The sequence below is a fragment of the Lissotriton vulgaris genome, chromosome 6 (assembly GCF_964263255.1).
Source record: "Lissotriton vulgaris chromosome 6, aLisVul1.2, whole genome shotgun sequence".
Classification (NCBI taxonomy): domain Eukaryota; kingdom Metazoa; phylum Chordata; class Amphibia; order Caudata; family Salamandridae; genus Lissotriton; species Lissotriton vulgaris.
Window position 1 is genome coordinate 68,924,199 of NC_141694.1, and position 17,004 is coordinate 68,941,202.

Consider the following 17,004-nt stretch of genomic DNA (forward strand, 5'->3'; position numbering starts at 1 on the left):
GTCTTAAGTTTGTCTTAAGACAAACTTAAGACAAAATCCTAACTTCTGTGAATACCAAAAGTAGTACGTTTAGGATTTTGTCTTAAGTTAGTTCTGTGAATCGGGCCCCATGAGTTTGCAACTCATTGACTCGTGTCTCGCAGTGCTGCGAGGACGCGTGGTGTTGCTTCAGCCTCTCTACCTGTCACTGCCTCATCGGCTGTGTCACACCTGCAGCCCTGACCATGTGGCAGAGGCGCGGTTGGAACTTGACTGTCCCACATGCTCCCGTTGTCCTATGCAGCTCCACAAGGTCTTCTTTGCTCTTTTGGCCCATTCAGCTTAGTCAAGTGAGGTGACTGTGCTTGGCCCACACATACCCCAGAAGAGTACCCTGGCAGAGTTTGGTGAACAGAATTGAAATCTTGCCTCCTGCATTCAAAAAAACAAAACAAAGACAACTGCACATAAAGTGCACTTATCTAACAGCCATTCACTACAATCAATATCTAGCTGCAGAAATCAGGTTCAAACTTTACCTGGTCCTGGCGGGCAGCTCTTGGCTAGTCTTTTGCCTAGCTTCTCTCTGCAAAGGGTTGACACACCACGTTATCGGGTCCCAAGGCTGTCCCTACACCCTCAGTGAAAATGTTCTTCCAGCGAGGTGCCCAAGGAGGGTGATCCATCACTTCTCGCCCACCATGGCCTCGATTCCGACAATGGTGTCTTTTGTGGTTGATGGATGGTCATCGACTGTAGAGTCGAAATTGAAAGACTGGACAGAACTCATACAATTCTACTTTTAGGAGGCTGGCATATCTAACGAGAGGTGGATAGCAATAGGAGCGAAGGACATTCACAGAATATATAAAACGCTGGTGGAAGCAACAGCAAAAACTTACACCACTCTGCTGAATGCACTCAATGCTTATTTCAAGCAAATGGCGAATAAAGAATATGAACGCCTCGTATTCAGGTAAGCCTGCCAGGAAGCAGAGGATTCTATAGACACCTTCCACAGCAATTTGAAGGAATTCCAAGAATGTGTGGGTTCCAGGATGGACAGGAAGAGATTTGCGCCCAGATAATATAAGGGTGCTACTCCACAAAGCTACAAGGAACAAATCTGCAAGATTCAGGGAAATCTCTGCGAGTAAATTTGACATTAGTGCGGTCCAAGGAATTAAGAAAGATAAGAGCTTCATACATTGAAGCAGCACTACACTGACCCATCAAAACAGAACAAGTAATGTGACCTGGACTTGCCCAGCACCGAATCCTCCAAGACGTTCCCAAGACAGGAAAGAGGAATGCAGATACTTCAGAGGGTCCCCATACAAGATGACTGACTGACCCACCAAAGGCAAACGATGCTCAGCATGTGGGAAACATCCAAGACCTCAAAACAAATGGTCCACTTGGTATTAAATGAGCCTGACAGCAAAGAAGACATGGATGATGATAAAGAAGAATACTCAGTCCACTACCTCTTTGCGGAAGGTACTCCACCTTCTACCTATCGCCGCCTCCCGTGGTGTCAACTCAAGACCAGCCAATCACCACCACCATTGTCACAGGAGCATCGATTGAAGTCATGTCAATCACCACATACCACACCATGGCCCACCAACCCCCACTAGACAAAACAAAAATCAAAGTCTTGCATATGGGCAGAAGTCACCAATCCCCCTCCTTGGCTGTTTTAAGTCCACAGTATCCCATCTAGGAATCAAGGGAGACACAACAGTGCATGTGGCAGAAGAGGGCCACAGCATGCTTGTCAATGGAGCGACCGCAGAGGCACTGGGATTGATCTCCTTTGCTTTTGAAGTTCAGGAAGAACTATTGACCATTCTAGAAGAATTCAACACTGTCTTCAGAGGGAACGGATGCCTAAAGAACAGACAATCAAAGATACATATAGACTCAGTTATCCAACCAGTGGCCCTACGTCACTGCTGCATAGCCTTCCGCCTGAGACCGAAAGTGTAAGAAGAGCAGGAGAAGCTGGAAAGGACTGGCATCATTGAGAAGGTCACTGGACCCAGTCCGTGGGTGTCCCCGATTATGGTGGCCAGGAAGCCAAAACAACTATGGTAGGTCTGCATATGTGTGGATGTGGGACTACACAGTGTTGCTATGCAGTGGGAACGACACCTCACTCCTATGGTAAATGACATACTGGTCAAACCTAGTGGTGCTGAATGGGTCTTGAAGGTGGATCCCTGTTCAGGATATCAACTACCACTCCATCCTGACTCCAGGTATTTCACAATGTTTTTAATGCACATGGTCTACACAGGCATCACCACCTCAACTTTGGAATCTCTATTTCGGCGAAAATCTTTCAAAACTCCATAAGAGAGGTGCTCGGCGTCCTCCCCGGCGTCAGTGTTAGTGATGAGATCCTCAGCCACGTAAGTCCCTGAAAGAATACCTAATCAATCTCAGAGAAGTGCTACAACTGATCAAAGACGCAGGACTCACCTTACATCAGGAAAAATGTGAATTTCTAAAGAAGAAAATCAGCTTCTTTTGATATACGTTTTCAGAGAATGGAGTTGCCCCAGATCCTGGAAAAGTGTGTGGTGTGCAAGAATCCCAGGCGCCCGCAATATCACTAAAGTGAGAAGTTTTCTTGGCATGTTGAATTTCTGTGGTAAGTTCATCCCTGACTTCACAGTCCTCACTTGACCCCTCAGAGAGCTCACCAAGCTGATAATACTATGGCAAAGGGGTCCTAACCCAGAGAGTGTCTTTCGACAAACCAAAGAAGTGCTGTCAGTGGACACCACTCTATCCAATTTTGATCCTAAGAAAGCTACCAATGTACGGTGGATGCAAACCCTCATGGCCTCGGGCAGTACTAATGCAGCAATCAGATGACAGGTGGACCTCAGTAGCTTATGGCAGTCGATCCCTGACAGAGACTGAGCAATGTTATTCACAAATAGAGCAAGAGGCCATTGCAATACACTGGGCTTGTTGACATTTCCATATCTCTGTGTATGGTCACCCATTTGATGTCTCCATGGTCATAAACCACTCATACCTGTTTTCATGGGTCCTCGTCTAAACTGCAGCTCTGTATCAAGAAATGGCTGTCACAACTCGAAGAATACGATTATCAAGTTGAAAATCGACCAGGCTCTTCAAACCCCACTGACTATCTTTCATGCCATCCCTGTGCTGCCACCTCTCAGGAAGCAGAAGAAGTAGAAGCAATGGAAGTCTATGTGAGATATGTTGCCGAAAGGTCTCACCCACTTCTACTCCCACTGACATTTGACAGTCTTGATTTTGGCCATCTACGTGATGGACGACATGCTTTACTGATCATTGATGACTATACCATATACCCGGAAGTGGAGATAGCAGGATCTCAGATGGGGTCAGAAGCCATTGCAAAAGTGGAAAAAGTCATTGATACTCACAGGATAATTAAGGTTGTGAAGACTGATAATGGCCCTCCGTTTCATGGCCAAGAATTTGCTGATTACCTAAAGTCGTGGGGAATGCACCAACACAAAATGACACCTAGATGGCCCCAAGCCAACAGAGAAGTGGAGAGGTTTATGCAGACCCTCAACAAGATTGTCCTTATAGCCCACGCTGATCACCAACCGGTGGAGAAAGCCATTTATGGATTCCTGCATGAGTACAGACTAACCCCCCCCCACACACAACAACAGGTCAAGCTCCTGGAAATGCCTGTATGGGGTGCATTGTCGCTGATACCATCCCCATCCCCCCACCTTGATTCCTGAACCCATTGATGATGTGTGATGTGAGGTTCTCAACAGAAGAAAGATCACGATTGAACACTCCAGTGCATGACAGAATGCCCATCAATAGGAGATCCAACCGGGTGACTCAGTATACATCCAGGCAGCAAATTCCGTCTGCCCTTCAAACAACATACGTGGGTGGTAGTACACTGCAAAGGCACAATGGTCACTGCTCATAAAGGAGATGAAGAAGTCATACAATATATTTTATTCTTCAAGAAAGTTAAAACGTGGGCACTGGTTCCAGTGAACATTCTTCCAAACCAGGCAGAGATGCCCATGACTTTGACCCTGCACCGTATTCCCCCTTACCTCTTTGAATTGTCTCACTAGACTGCTCCTAACATAGTAGTGAGTTGCTGACAACACCTTGCCCAAACCAGCAGCACCCACCAGAGAGTAGAGAAGATAGACTTTGTTCCCAGGAAAGGTCATGACACAGTAACTACTCCCAGTATCGCCTGAGAGGTAACCTGGCGATATCGTCCCACCTGGTGGACTTCCTGGTGTAAGCCGGGCGCTGCTGACCCCAGAGCTGAGGCCGACAGTGGGGTAACTATGTATCAATATTAATTTTTGTTTATTTGGTTAACTGTATCACTTTCAATCCTGCTATATTGTAAGCTCATTTTGTTGGAAATTGTGAAAGTAGGGAACAAATGTAATGTACCCCCTCACCAAGTTGGTGGGCTGGTGAAAATAAAAACACTCATGAATGTCAGCCAATGTTGTGTTTGCAGTGATGTCAGACAATGTGTCTACTAGTTCACAGCTAACTTCTCTAGCTTCTCCAGACGTGCTTTTTTTTCTTCTGTGGTACTGAAAATTCTGGACCCTGCTATTGTGTGGTACCGAAGCTCTACACTCGTGTCAAAAATATCATCGTATCATGACGATTTTGGTATTGGCAGACCGGTAATGATTGAGATACTATGCCTAAGCATTTGCGTCATGATCGAGTGACGAAATCACCCTGAAGTCGTAGTTTTCGTCTTGAACCCTCGGGTTCCATTTTGTGAGCGGCATCCATTTTGTGATTGCCCTTACATAGCCAAATGACAAAGGCTGAATTCGATCTGAAAGGACACGTACACCTTTGCTGACTCCTCTGTGACCTGGGCGAGCTGACTCCACTGCCTCAAGCCAAACCTGTTCGGGCAGGTCCTCTCCCAGTGGCCGAATGAGATTAATATCAAGGCACAACATGTCATAAACCGTTCATCGCACACAAGCTATGTCTAATCTCACACACACCTGTCCCTGTTTCTTCTTTATGACCTGTTTTACAAGGAGGGGGTGCCTGATTTTATTAGGGGTCTGTCGATATCTGATGGATGTTCTGGGCCTTGCCGGGTAATCTATCATGAACTGGACAAACTGAAATGTGGGCTTGTCATCATGACTCTGCTTTTTCTTTGTAGTAGAAATATTTGTATGACCAACTGTAAAACAAGGAATTCTTGCCTGAAGCTTATTATTTTGTATAAAAAGAGAAGGCTGGTTCTGTAAAAACGAGCAGTCTCCTGAGAACATACATGCTGTTGTACTTCTAGGATACCTGTTACTGGTTGCAGCCAATAAATACGATCTTTGACTTCACCTAGAAGACTCTGTGTTTCTATAGTCTGAAACAGGAAGGACTCGAGGTCTTTGGGTGTTCTCCCTGGCACCGCCGGGTCCATAAAAACCTGGTACCTCAGTTGGCGCCCAGCGTGGGGCGGTATCAGCGGTACCGGTCCAAGCCAGAGGTTCGTGAGGAGCTTTGTGTGAAAATTCCGGAGGACGGCCAACCACTTCAGCGACCCCTGCATGTCGACGTGGTCCGAAGGTCTTTGCTGCGAGGTTCCCTGCATCCCGACGGCTACGAAGGACTGCTGCCCTGACTATCGCCCTGTTTTGGACCCTTGACGATTGGTAGAGCGAAACAATAGACAAGTCTTCTGGTGAGGTCATCGACACTTCAGTTAAGTATAAGTGGAGCGTCTCCCAGTCCTTAGTTTGGTTCTTAGTTTGCTATCCCTTCGGGATCGCTTTGTTTGGAACTTGCAAGTGCCAAAGCCGAAGGACTCGTGTATTCACGAGACTATCGTATTCGATAATCCTTTGAAGTTTGAAGCTAGACTAGAGAGCGAAGATGCCTGGTCTTAGCAGACTTGGGAATTTGTTTTGTCTTAGTTGTAGTAGGGACTCCCGATTGGAGGACTCGTGTCCGGTTCCTCCAATTGGAACTCCAACATATGAGCTCTATGTGAAGCATGGCGTAGGCCCTTTCACATATAACGAAGTATGGATCCGATACACCAGAAAGGATGGTGTTTTAAAATGGCCACAATATGGTAGCTTTGACACAGAAATCCTGGATAATCTAGAGGTTAAACTTTTTAAGAAGAAAGCCCGGCCGGCGATGTTTGACTCTTTTCACCAATGGCGCAAAGAAGCTAAACAGAAAGAAATTAAATTAGCGAAGAAAAATAAACTAGGTATGTCAATGGTGCAAGCTGCTGTTGCATTCAGGGATAATGAAGAAGAGCAAGAAAGTGAACAGATGAAATGAGTAAAGAAGTTAGCGGTAGATAGATGCTACCCAGCCTTGCCAACTAAAGCACAGGAAGCAAGGAACGATCTTGAGAAAGATCCGTTAATGTCACATCTCCTGAGTTCCCCTTATGCACAGAATGCTACGGCACCACCGCCACCGGTTGTGGCTGTACAACCCCCGATTATCGTGCCTCCTGTGATTCCTCCACAACCAGCTCCTCTTCCGTTGGCTGCTGTTCCTTTGGCGCAGCCCCCTCAGGGGCCGCCAACTTTGCCTTTGCCTGCTACTTCTACGTCTGTTCCTAATGCTCCTCCTGCTCTGACTCTGGATTCTTCTCCGTCTTCCCTTATTCTTTCCTCTTCTCCTTCTGCCAGACAGCGAATGACTCCTGCCGTTTCTGGTTTCTTTTCTCCTTGGTTGGGACAACTGAGTATGTCCCCTGCTACAGAGCGTAGACAGTCACGTAGTCAATTGCCTGACTCTAGAGAGAAAGAGATATTGGATCGGTTGGCGCATAAATGGGTTACAGACCCGGTGCGATATGAGCTGGATTCTATTATGGATGTCTTCCATCAGTGGGAAGCATCAAAACAGAGATACGTTTTTCAGAAAATGTGTGTTTTCCTTTGTGAGAAATTGGAGGAAGATAATTCGGAACGCAATATGTCTGAGTTGTATCGTGTGCGGTTCGAGTTTGCGAAGGGCACAATTGTGGGTTCTGATGTTGAGAAAGCATTATTGTTGTTTAGGAGTGAGAGTGTGTCCCAGTCGTTGTTTGACTCTGAGGTTAAGAAAAAGGCAAGACAGTATCCCATGAGAGAGGCCCCGCCCAGTTTGGAGGGAAGGGTACGCAAATGCTGTTCCAGCCATTCTGCCACATTTTCAGCGTGTGTGGGTACATGTCCCATGGAAGCGGGCTCAATTTTTGGCTCCTAAGCAAACATTGCCTGACCCCCGTAAAAATCCTGCAGGATATTACAAAGAATTATCACAGACTGCAGGCTCCTGCATCATGAATTTAGCCGATGTAGACATGTTGTTTGGAAATGTTGTTCCACAGCCTTTATGGGGAAAGATTTGTCATGCGGATCATGATCAAGAGTTAGGCGACACATGGGTAAATATTGCCGCTGCTGATGCTAGACAAGTTGGTGGTGCTAAACCTGAGCCCTTAGTAGCAGAACTTCCCGGTAGGATTATTACGTATATGAAGACTCTGATGCCCGAATTGCGTGTTAATTGGGACAAGTTGTCTGCATGCAAGCAAAAGAAAGATGAGACTGTGTCTGACTTCTTCACGAGGTTCGAGGAGACTTTTGTAGATCATAGTGGTCAGGAAATGTCTACGGAGGGTGGCCAAAGATTGTTTGTTGACAAATTAGTACATAATTTGCTTCCTGAATTATGTAATAAGTTGAAGGATTCTGAGAGTGCTTGGGCTGTTTCCACGTCAGCACAGATTTTAGCTACGGCCCAGTACTATGAGAATAGGCGTAAAGATGAGTTAGAGAAAGCGGACAAAAAGACTAAGGAATTTAAGATTAAAGTCCTTCTACAGCAAGCTTGTCCAACACCCCGTAATAATAGTCAGCGCGACTACCAGCAACCTCAGCAATATTCGAGGAACTCGCAAAGAAACGAGTCTTCTCAGCAACGTTTACCGTATGGTCCCAATCAGTGTGCGTATTGTAAAGAAGAGGGTCATTTCAAGAGTAGTTGTCCGGTTTTGTTACAGCGTACAAATGGTGCTTCTGGTGCGAGAGGTCGAGGCGTTCAACAAGCTCCTAGAGGTAGGGGACGTGGAAATTTCCCCCAGAACGCACGTTCCTTCCCGCTTCAGAATTCCATGAATAGTTTCGACCAGCAGAATAACGCATTTACTAGGACGGCTCAATACTATGCTGATGACTATTATGCAGAAGATGGGTATGTGGAAGGTGATGATTGCTAGGACAGCTATGGACAAAGAGAGGGAGTTGTTTCAGTTCCAGTAGATCAGAGTGGGCCCTATGTTGAGGTGATTACATCAGACGTGTCAGAGTCTTTACTGTTGGATACTGGTGCTACAAAGAGTTCTATTATGCACTCAAAACTCCCTGGTGCACCTTTGTCTGGCGAAATGAATGTTTCAGTAGGTTTTTTTGGCGCCCCGGTTAGGAACCCGATTTCTAGTCCTATGTCTCTTTCTGTTGGACCTTGTGAATTCAAAGCACCCCTCATTCTTACAACAGGTTGTGGTGAAAACTTGGTGGGATTAGACTTGCTGAAAAGATTATATGCGACTTTGTACTGTTCTCCTTCGGGAGTACAATTTACACTGGGTAAGAAAGTGGTTTCTCCAATGTATTTGTCGAAGGATAAACTTCCGACGGAATTGTCTTCTCTTCCGGATATTCTTTGGGCTACTGGCTCCAATGATGTGGGTCTCTTGGAAATAGCGCCATATGTTGTGACACTGAAAGCCAATGTTAGAATGCCGCGCATTCCCCAATACAAGATCTCTAGTGAAGGTGAAAAGGCGTTGTTAGCGATTATTTATGATTTGATTGAGAAGGATGTAATTGAAGAGACAAGAGGCAACATTTGTAATAGTCCTGTTCTGCCGGTTCTGAAGCGTACTGATCCTTCCCAGCCACCTGTTTACAGATTTGTGATTGATCTTAGGGAGGTCAATATGATTGTTGTGCCGCAGTTTCCCGTTGTCCCTGATATTACTGCCCTATTGACTATGATTCCAGCTTCAGCCACTTGGTTCTCAGTGATTGACTTGAAGAATGCTTTCGGCAGCATCCCGATTGCCGAGGAGAGCAGGGATATTTTTGGCTTCAATTTAGGAGGCCGAAGTTTCCGCTTCAAACGCGCTCCTCAGGGCTACTGTGAAAGTCCATCAATATTCAGTCAGGCTCTAAAATCACAGCTTGACACGATTGTTTTATCTGATGGCGCTGCTCTTATTCAGTACGTCGATGATTTGCTAATACTGAGGATATTTGTAAAGAAGCCACATTGTCAATTTTGCGTCGTTTGTGTGATTTGCGCCACAAAGTCTCTCTTTCGAAATTACAATATTGTCGACAAGAAGTAACCTACTTAGGTCACCTCTTATCGAAGGAGGGAACGAAACTGACCCAAGAAAGAATTCAGGCAATTGCAAAATTGAGTGTCCCAAGGACACAGAGAGAAGTGTGTGCTTTCTTGGGCATTACATCATATTGCAGACAATGGATACCGAATTTTTCCTTGTTGGCCAAACCTTTGGTGGCACTAACTTGCAAGGATACACCAAAACCCATTCCGTGGTCTGAATAGTGTCAGAAAAGTTTTTCCGAATTGCGTGATGCATTGTGTTCGGCTCCTGTGTTGGGTACCCCCGACTACAGTAAGCCTTTTACATAATATGTCCATGAGAAAGAAGGTTGCGCATTGTCAGTTCTGACACAGTCTTTTGGGGACAAACAGCATCCATGTGCGTATTTTTCGGCGACTTTAGATCCGGTAGCTAAGGCGTTGACAAGTTGTTTGAGAGCTACTGCGGCAGCAGCTGTCTCTATTCGACAGTCTGCTGGATTAGTAATGAATAATATGCTGATTGTAATGGTCCCGCATGCAGTGGACATTCTGTTAAATAAAACAAGGATACAGCATTTGACTAGTGCTCGATTGTCAGGGTATGAGCTGACACTATTGGCAAGTTATGTGCACATAAAGAGGTATAATGCACTAAACCCAGCCACATTATTGCCGAATTTAGCTGAGACAGATGAGGATAGTGAAGATCAGCATGACTGTTTTCTGAGAACAGAGGAAGAGACGAAAGGGAGGATAGACCTTAGGGACACTCCTCTTCCAGAGTGTGATGGTACTTTGTGGGTTGATGGTTCGTGTTTCAAGTTGCCGAATGGTGATACGACTGCAGCGTATGCTGTGACGACTTTGCATACTATTGTTGAAGCTGCACGTATCCCCCATAATTCAGTGCAAGCAGCAGAGTTGATTGCACTCACAAGAGCATGTGTGTTGGCGAAAGGAAAACGAGTGAATGTGTACACGGACAGCCAATACGCATTTGGTGTGGCTCACAGTTTTGGACGATTGTGGAAAGAACGTGGGTTCCTGACTTCGCATGGTGCTAAGATCCAGCATGGTCAGTTGGTGAATGAGCTTCCTGAGTCACTGACCTTGCTGTTACAGGTTGCAATTGTGAAATGCAGTGCGCACAAAAAGGTGACAAATGATGTTGGTCGTGGAAATGCGTTTGCGGATGAAGTTGCGAAAGAAACTGCTAGGAATGTAATGAGTCGAATGTATGTTGCAGGCCCTGCGAGATGGATTGGTGACGTTGGTATGTGTGAAGATACGATTGATAGTGTGAAGTCCATTCAAGCTGGAGCCACGGAGAAAGAGTTGAATGAATGGAGAGAAAGTAAGGGTAAACTGGATGCGAATGGTTGTTGGATTGAATTGTCAGAGCATCAGAGATGGTTGTTACCCGATGCGTATGTGCTTGCAGTGGTGACAATGGTTCATGGAATGGCTCATATCAGCGTGAAAGGGATTTGTAAGTTGTTGGCTCCATATAGCAGAATGGTGGAATCCCGAAGTGTGCAGAGAATGTGGTCAAGAATTGTATGGTGTGCCTGAAATACAACCCTGGTAAGGGAACCCCAACTTCAGCTGGTCATTTTGCGCCTCCAACGTATCCGTTTGAGGTTTTGCAGCAAGATTTCATCCACATGGAACAATTTGAAATATGTACTCGTTGTTGTTTGTGCCTTTTCAAGATGGGTTGAAGCATACCCCCTGAAGGACAATACTGTTTTGTCCACAGCCAAAGCCCTTGTCAAAGAGTTTTTCCCTAGATTTGGAATGCCTAGAATGGTTTGGAGTGATAATGGGAGTGAATTTGTGGGTCGAGTGATGAAGAAAGTGTGTGAGGGGCTAGGCATTCAGCAAACGTTTCATGCTGCAAATCACCCCCAATCAGCTGGACTAGTAGAGTGCTATAATGGCACGTTAAAACTGAAGCTGGCCAGGATTCAAGCAAGCACAGGTCTTAAATGGCCTGACGCTCTGCCCTTGGCACTCCTATCAACGAGAATGACTGTTCACTATAGAGTGGGACTTAGTCCCTATGAAATTGTGTTCGGCCGCCCTGCCAACATATGGGGAGTGCCAAGGCCCACCAGGTTTAGTGAAATAGAACATCCAGTACTGCTTGATTATCTGTTTGAATTGATGGCTAAATTGCGTGTTTTACACCAACAGGTTCACAACACTCTACCTCAGGCCTCTGAAGCTCCAGGGCATCCTATCGATCCTGGATCCTACGTGCTGGTTAAGAATTTCCAGCGAACAAAGAATTACTAGCCCCGGTGGACCGGCCCTCATCTAGTTCTTCTCTCGACAAGATCTGCCGTTCGAGTAGAAGGAAAGAAACATTGGGTCCACGGCAATCATTGTAAGAGGGTCCTACTGCCTCTTCCATACGACCGGTGGGTCCAGGAGGGAATCGCTGACTCTGAGGCTGAGACTGTGCCTCGTTTTCTACCTTTTAGCGATGCACATATAAAAGGAACAACTTCTGAAAAGGAGAGCGACAACATTTTGCAAGAGGCTGTGCCTCCGTCAATTCGATTGAACACTACGGAGCCTGAACTCTTATTTCAAGACCAGACAGCACCTGGTAGAAATCGTTACAATTTGAGGCCAAGACCTATGACTATGGACAAATAAATTTCTTTTTACTTTTTATTGTGCAGCTCTCTCATCCAAGAAACTTGCTCATTTTTGTTTTTTGAACAGCCATCCGGTTCTGCTGCTAGGGTCGCGGTTGCCACAGTCTTTGGAGTTTAGCTGGAGACGGTTAGGTCGACAGTTCTAGTTGGTTCAAGGGAGTTACCCTGAACTGACAGAAGCACTCTTCAGCAGAAACACCCTACCACCGCGGGCAGCAAATTAGAGAGGATGGAGTTTTCTGAGATGGAGAGACCTGCCAAACGAATGAACTTTAAAGATAAAATGTGTATATTAATGTCAAAGAAGAGATCGGTAATATGTTGTTTCTTTATGTTGCTTGGTGTCATGATGTTTTTAATAGGAAATGTTTTATACACTTTTCAAGTTTCATTTGCGCCCACTACTCAGCCCATACCTCCTCCTACTGTTTTCGTGCATTCTTTTCACCCCCTGCCTGAACATGAGTCCTCAAGAAGATTAGAGTTTATTAATAACTCTTTCATTCAGCTTTTACACCAACACCAATTAGTAGTGAACACGACTAACTGTTGGGTGTGTGGTCTTATGCCACATACGACAGACAAGGGTATCCCATACTTGGTCTTACCATTTAGCTATAATGGTTCGTTATGGGCATTCCAAACAATGTTCATATTCGCCATCGAACCGTATTCCCCACATTCCATGAAGAGTAACTCAAGTAACAAAGCATTGGTGGTGGGAATTGCAAATATGAGCAGAACAATTGACTCGTATAGAACGATTCCTAAAGATGAGTTGCAAGCTTATGTTGGATGGAATATTACGAAATATGGAATTGCTTTGAGTGAGAACCAGCGAGCGAAGAGATCCTCCTCTATTTGGATTGTACCCCATCAGGGTCACCTATGTCTGCAAGGTAATGGCAAAAATCCCAGAGCTCAGTTGGGGAAGAGCGTCTGCACGGAAACATATGTGTTTGCATCTCGAAACTCCCCTTCGTTCTTAGCAGCTAATGGTACTTATTTCATCTGCCATGATAGAGCCTATACATGGTTGCCCCCTGACTTCTCGGGCACATGTTTTGTCTCGTTCCTGTTGCCTCCCACCTACACGGCTGAGGCAGATTACCATAGGACAAGGATAGTTAGAGGTGTCATCAGTAAAGAAGACACTGCAGGACAAGAATTTGGAGATTTTGCAAAGGATTTTCTGCCGTTTTGGGGGCCTATGGTGAACAGCAGGAACATAAGGCAATTGACAAGGGTGGTTGAATCCACTATAGTTGAAACTGCCGGTGCCCTTAGTAATTTGACTGCTGAGCTCCAGTCGGATCGCCTCATGACGCTTCAGAACAGGGTCGCGTTAGATGTCATACTTGCAGACCGTGGTGGGGTATGTAAAGTGATCCAATCAAGTTGCTGCATTTTCATCCCCGATAACGCTCCGACAGTATACCAGGCCATCTCCAAATTGCATAAGACCTCTGAGTCCATTCACGTGGATGAAGGAGACTGGTCCTTAATGGGGTGGTTCTGGGAACTGATAATTGCCTGGGGATGGAAGATTCTGATAGTCATTGGGATGATCCTAGCCATCCTTTTTCTGTTCTATTTGTGTGTGCAGTGTGCTCCTGCAATATGTGGCCTCTGTGCTACATCATGTGTAAGAAAACCTGTATCAAGAGATGAACTAAGTAATAGGATGATGCTACAGCAGCATCTCAATGACTTTATGAATACAGACCTGGACTCAGATTAGCATGAGTATGGGTTATTGCCTATATAAGGGCAAAAGGAGGGTCTGTGGTACTCAAAATTCTGGACCCTGCTGTTGTGTGGTACCGAAGCTCTACACTCGTGTCAAAAATATCATCGTATCATGACGATTTTGGTATTGGCAGACCGGTAATGATTGATTGAGATACTATGCCTAAGCATTTGCGTCATGATCGAGTGACGAAATCACCCTGAAGTCGTAGTTTTTGTCTTGAACCCTCGGGTTCCATTTTGTGAGCGGCATCCATTTTGTGATTGCCCTTACATAGCCAAATGACAAAGGCTGAATTCGATCTGAAAGGACACGTACACCTTTGCTGACTCCTCTGTGACCTGGGCGAGCTGACTCCACTGCCTGAAGCCAAACCTGTTCGGGCAGTTCTTCTCCCAGTGGCCGAATGAGATTAGTATCAAGGCACAACATGTCATAAACCGTTCATCGCACACAAACTATGTCTAATCTCACACACACCTGTCCCTGTTTCTTTTTTATGACCTGTTTTACAAGGAGGAGGTGCCTGATTTTATTAGGGGTCCGTCGATATCTGATGGAAGTTCTGGGCCTTGCCGGGTTCTCTATCATGAACTGGACAAACTGAAATGTGGGCTTGTCATCATGACTCTGCTTTTTCTTAGTAGTAGAAATATTTGTATGACCAACTGTAAAACAAGGAATTCTTGCCTGAAGCTTATTATTTTGTATAAAAAGAGAAGGCTGGTTCTGTAAAAACGAGCAGTTTACTGAGAACATACATGCTGTTGTACTTCTAGGATATCTGTTACTGGTTGCAGCCAATAAATACGATCTTTGACTTCACCTAGAAGACTCTGTGTTTCTGTAGTCTGAAACAGGAAGGACTCGAGGTCTTTGGGTGTTCTCCCTGGCACCGCCGGGTCCATAAAAACCCGGTACCTCAGTTCAAATAATTTTTATTGGGTTTTTTCAAGAAAAATTAGAACAGAAGTGAAAATAAAAAAAACACACACTGGCATGAGTTGATAAGCAATGTCAAATGAGATTATAAATGATAATTATTTACAATTAGAAATGAAGGAAAGAATTACAAAAGAGGAGGAAATTACAAATGAAGTGACAAATGGAATTGCGGTTATATTGAAGCCACAGTTTGACCGTGTTGCTGACACGTTTATGTAGTTTAGCAATGAGGTCGTTTGATAGACATACATTTGGAGCTATAAATGTTTGAATAATCAATGTCAAGGATATAATGTCAGAGCATCCAGTACAGTATTAATAATATTCATAATCACATATCCTGTTCAATCTTGATGTCACTCTAGAATATCTAAACAGCAGGTAACCCACATATCTTCCCATATCGTATATATGGTATTATATTAAAGACATTATGCGGATAAAGTGAAGTCTGTCCAATGTGTTACGTTCCCTAAGTGAAGGGACAGATGAGAGGGTGTTAGTTAGGGAAAGAGACCTATAGGGAGAATGTCCTATCACCAGTTGTATACTGGTTATCATCTAAGGAGACAATACAATGTATGCATCAGACTCCTGTGAGGTCGTTTGGTTCAGCGAGGGTCATATTTAAATGAAGGGACTTCCATAGCTTCCTATGTGAAGGACGCCAGGGCAGGTATTACCCGCCCCTCTGAGAAAGGACAACCATTCTTGACATTTCCTGAAATAAACTTCCTTTGAATTCTTCCAGTTATTGAGTATTATTTTGCCGGCAAGCGTAAGCATGATTACTGGTGCCAGAAGACTTACCTTCCAATGCTGCACCTTCGTCCACACAATCTGGAATTCGACCAGACCCAGCGTGGCGTTGCCGTCTTTCTGTGGAGGCATCTAGTTAAGGAAAACATGCCCAGAGCAGCTATCATGTTTTGTGCTAGTTTTCAGCAGGAAAACATGTGGGTGTTATGGAATAAAACAACAAAAAAGTGCTCAGCTACTCAGTCCATTCCACCTCAAATACGTGTCTTGTGAGGCCACACGCTCAGTGTGTGTGTGTCGAATGACCTGTTAAGTTCTGATAGACAGTTGGCCACGCTACCAGTTACCACAGAATTCAAACTCTGCTGCCAGGCTTTCAAATGACATTCCAATGTTCTTCTGGGATCTGTTACCTTTCTCGGGCAAACATGCTGCCCGTTTTTGTGTTTTGTTGTTTTTTGGATGGCCAAGAGCAGGTACTGGAATAACAATTTATGTAAAATCCATTGTGTTCTTTTTTCACACAGCAAACTGCTTCATTGCTTTGAAAACCATGTGGTAATAGTAGAGACAACTTTAACATTCCTTTTCTATGTTTTCATCTTACATCTGTTTCTTTGATTTTATATTCCAAGGGCTAAAAGGAATGGATTTTATTGAATTTTCTGATTTTCTTTTTTACCCATCCTGGCATGAAAATACCAGCCAGGCCAGTAAACTACTGCCCTGGTGGCAGCCAAATTTGGTAGTTGTAGGTATGATTCATCTGACTTGAACCAATGGCCATGAACACATCTGAAAACAAGTACTGGTAAACATATAGCTTAGGAATGAGGCAAGTGACATTTGATCAAGGAATAAAAGCTAATAGCTTTCTTAATAGCGAGGAAAAGCACAGCAGAGGATCCCAACATGTTTGAGAGTCTGTGCAGCCTTGCCAAGTTTCTCAGGCAATGGGAACAAACTGCTCCCATCCAGGTTTTTTTTCTATTCTGGAACTTGCAGTGTTGTTCATCCAACTGTAAATCTAGGACTACAAATCCAAGAATGCTAAGAAAATCCCTGTACTGGTGTAAAACATGATGTTAATTATTCTGGTGTAAGACACGTTCTTGAACAGTTTCTTAATTCTAGGCTCTCTTACTAAGATATCAAAATTGAGGCGGAATTTGAGTCAGGAAGGAATGGCTAAGGTTAATAGGCGGGAAAAGCCATATCTTCAGATTTTTCAGAAAAAACTTAAAATCAGCTTCATGGCAGACTTTATCATTCAAAGAGGTCCAGCTTACCAGGGCCACCTCTACATCCTGCAGAGTTACTCTTGTGGAACTTTGGAACCATAAGTCAGTTGGAATGTAGACATACATGCACCCGGGATACTTGGACTTGTGGTTGTGAAACAAACCTGAAAAGAAGTCATGTACTTAAGGTGTGCTCGTGCTGTGTGAAAAGTGAACACCATTGCGCACTCTGAGCAATAGGTCTGCACAGCCGTCTCAAATGGTGGGA

General features: G+C 44.7%; 1 protein-coding gene across 1 annotated transcript in view; it reads right to left on the reverse strand.

Moving 5' to 3' along the window:
- Positions 1 to 17,004, reverse strand: part of LOC147706800 (calpain-1 catalytic subunit-like) — a 668,045-nt gene that overhangs the window by 74,492 nt on the left and 576,549 nt on the right. Inside the window, exon 16 of the mRNA XM_086925931.1 lies at positions 15,547 to 15,615. Within this exon, the coding sequence (XP_086782057.1) occupies positions 15,547 to 15,615 (69 nt within the window). The remainder of the gene's footprint in view (positions 1 to 15,546; positions 15,616 to 17,004) is intronic.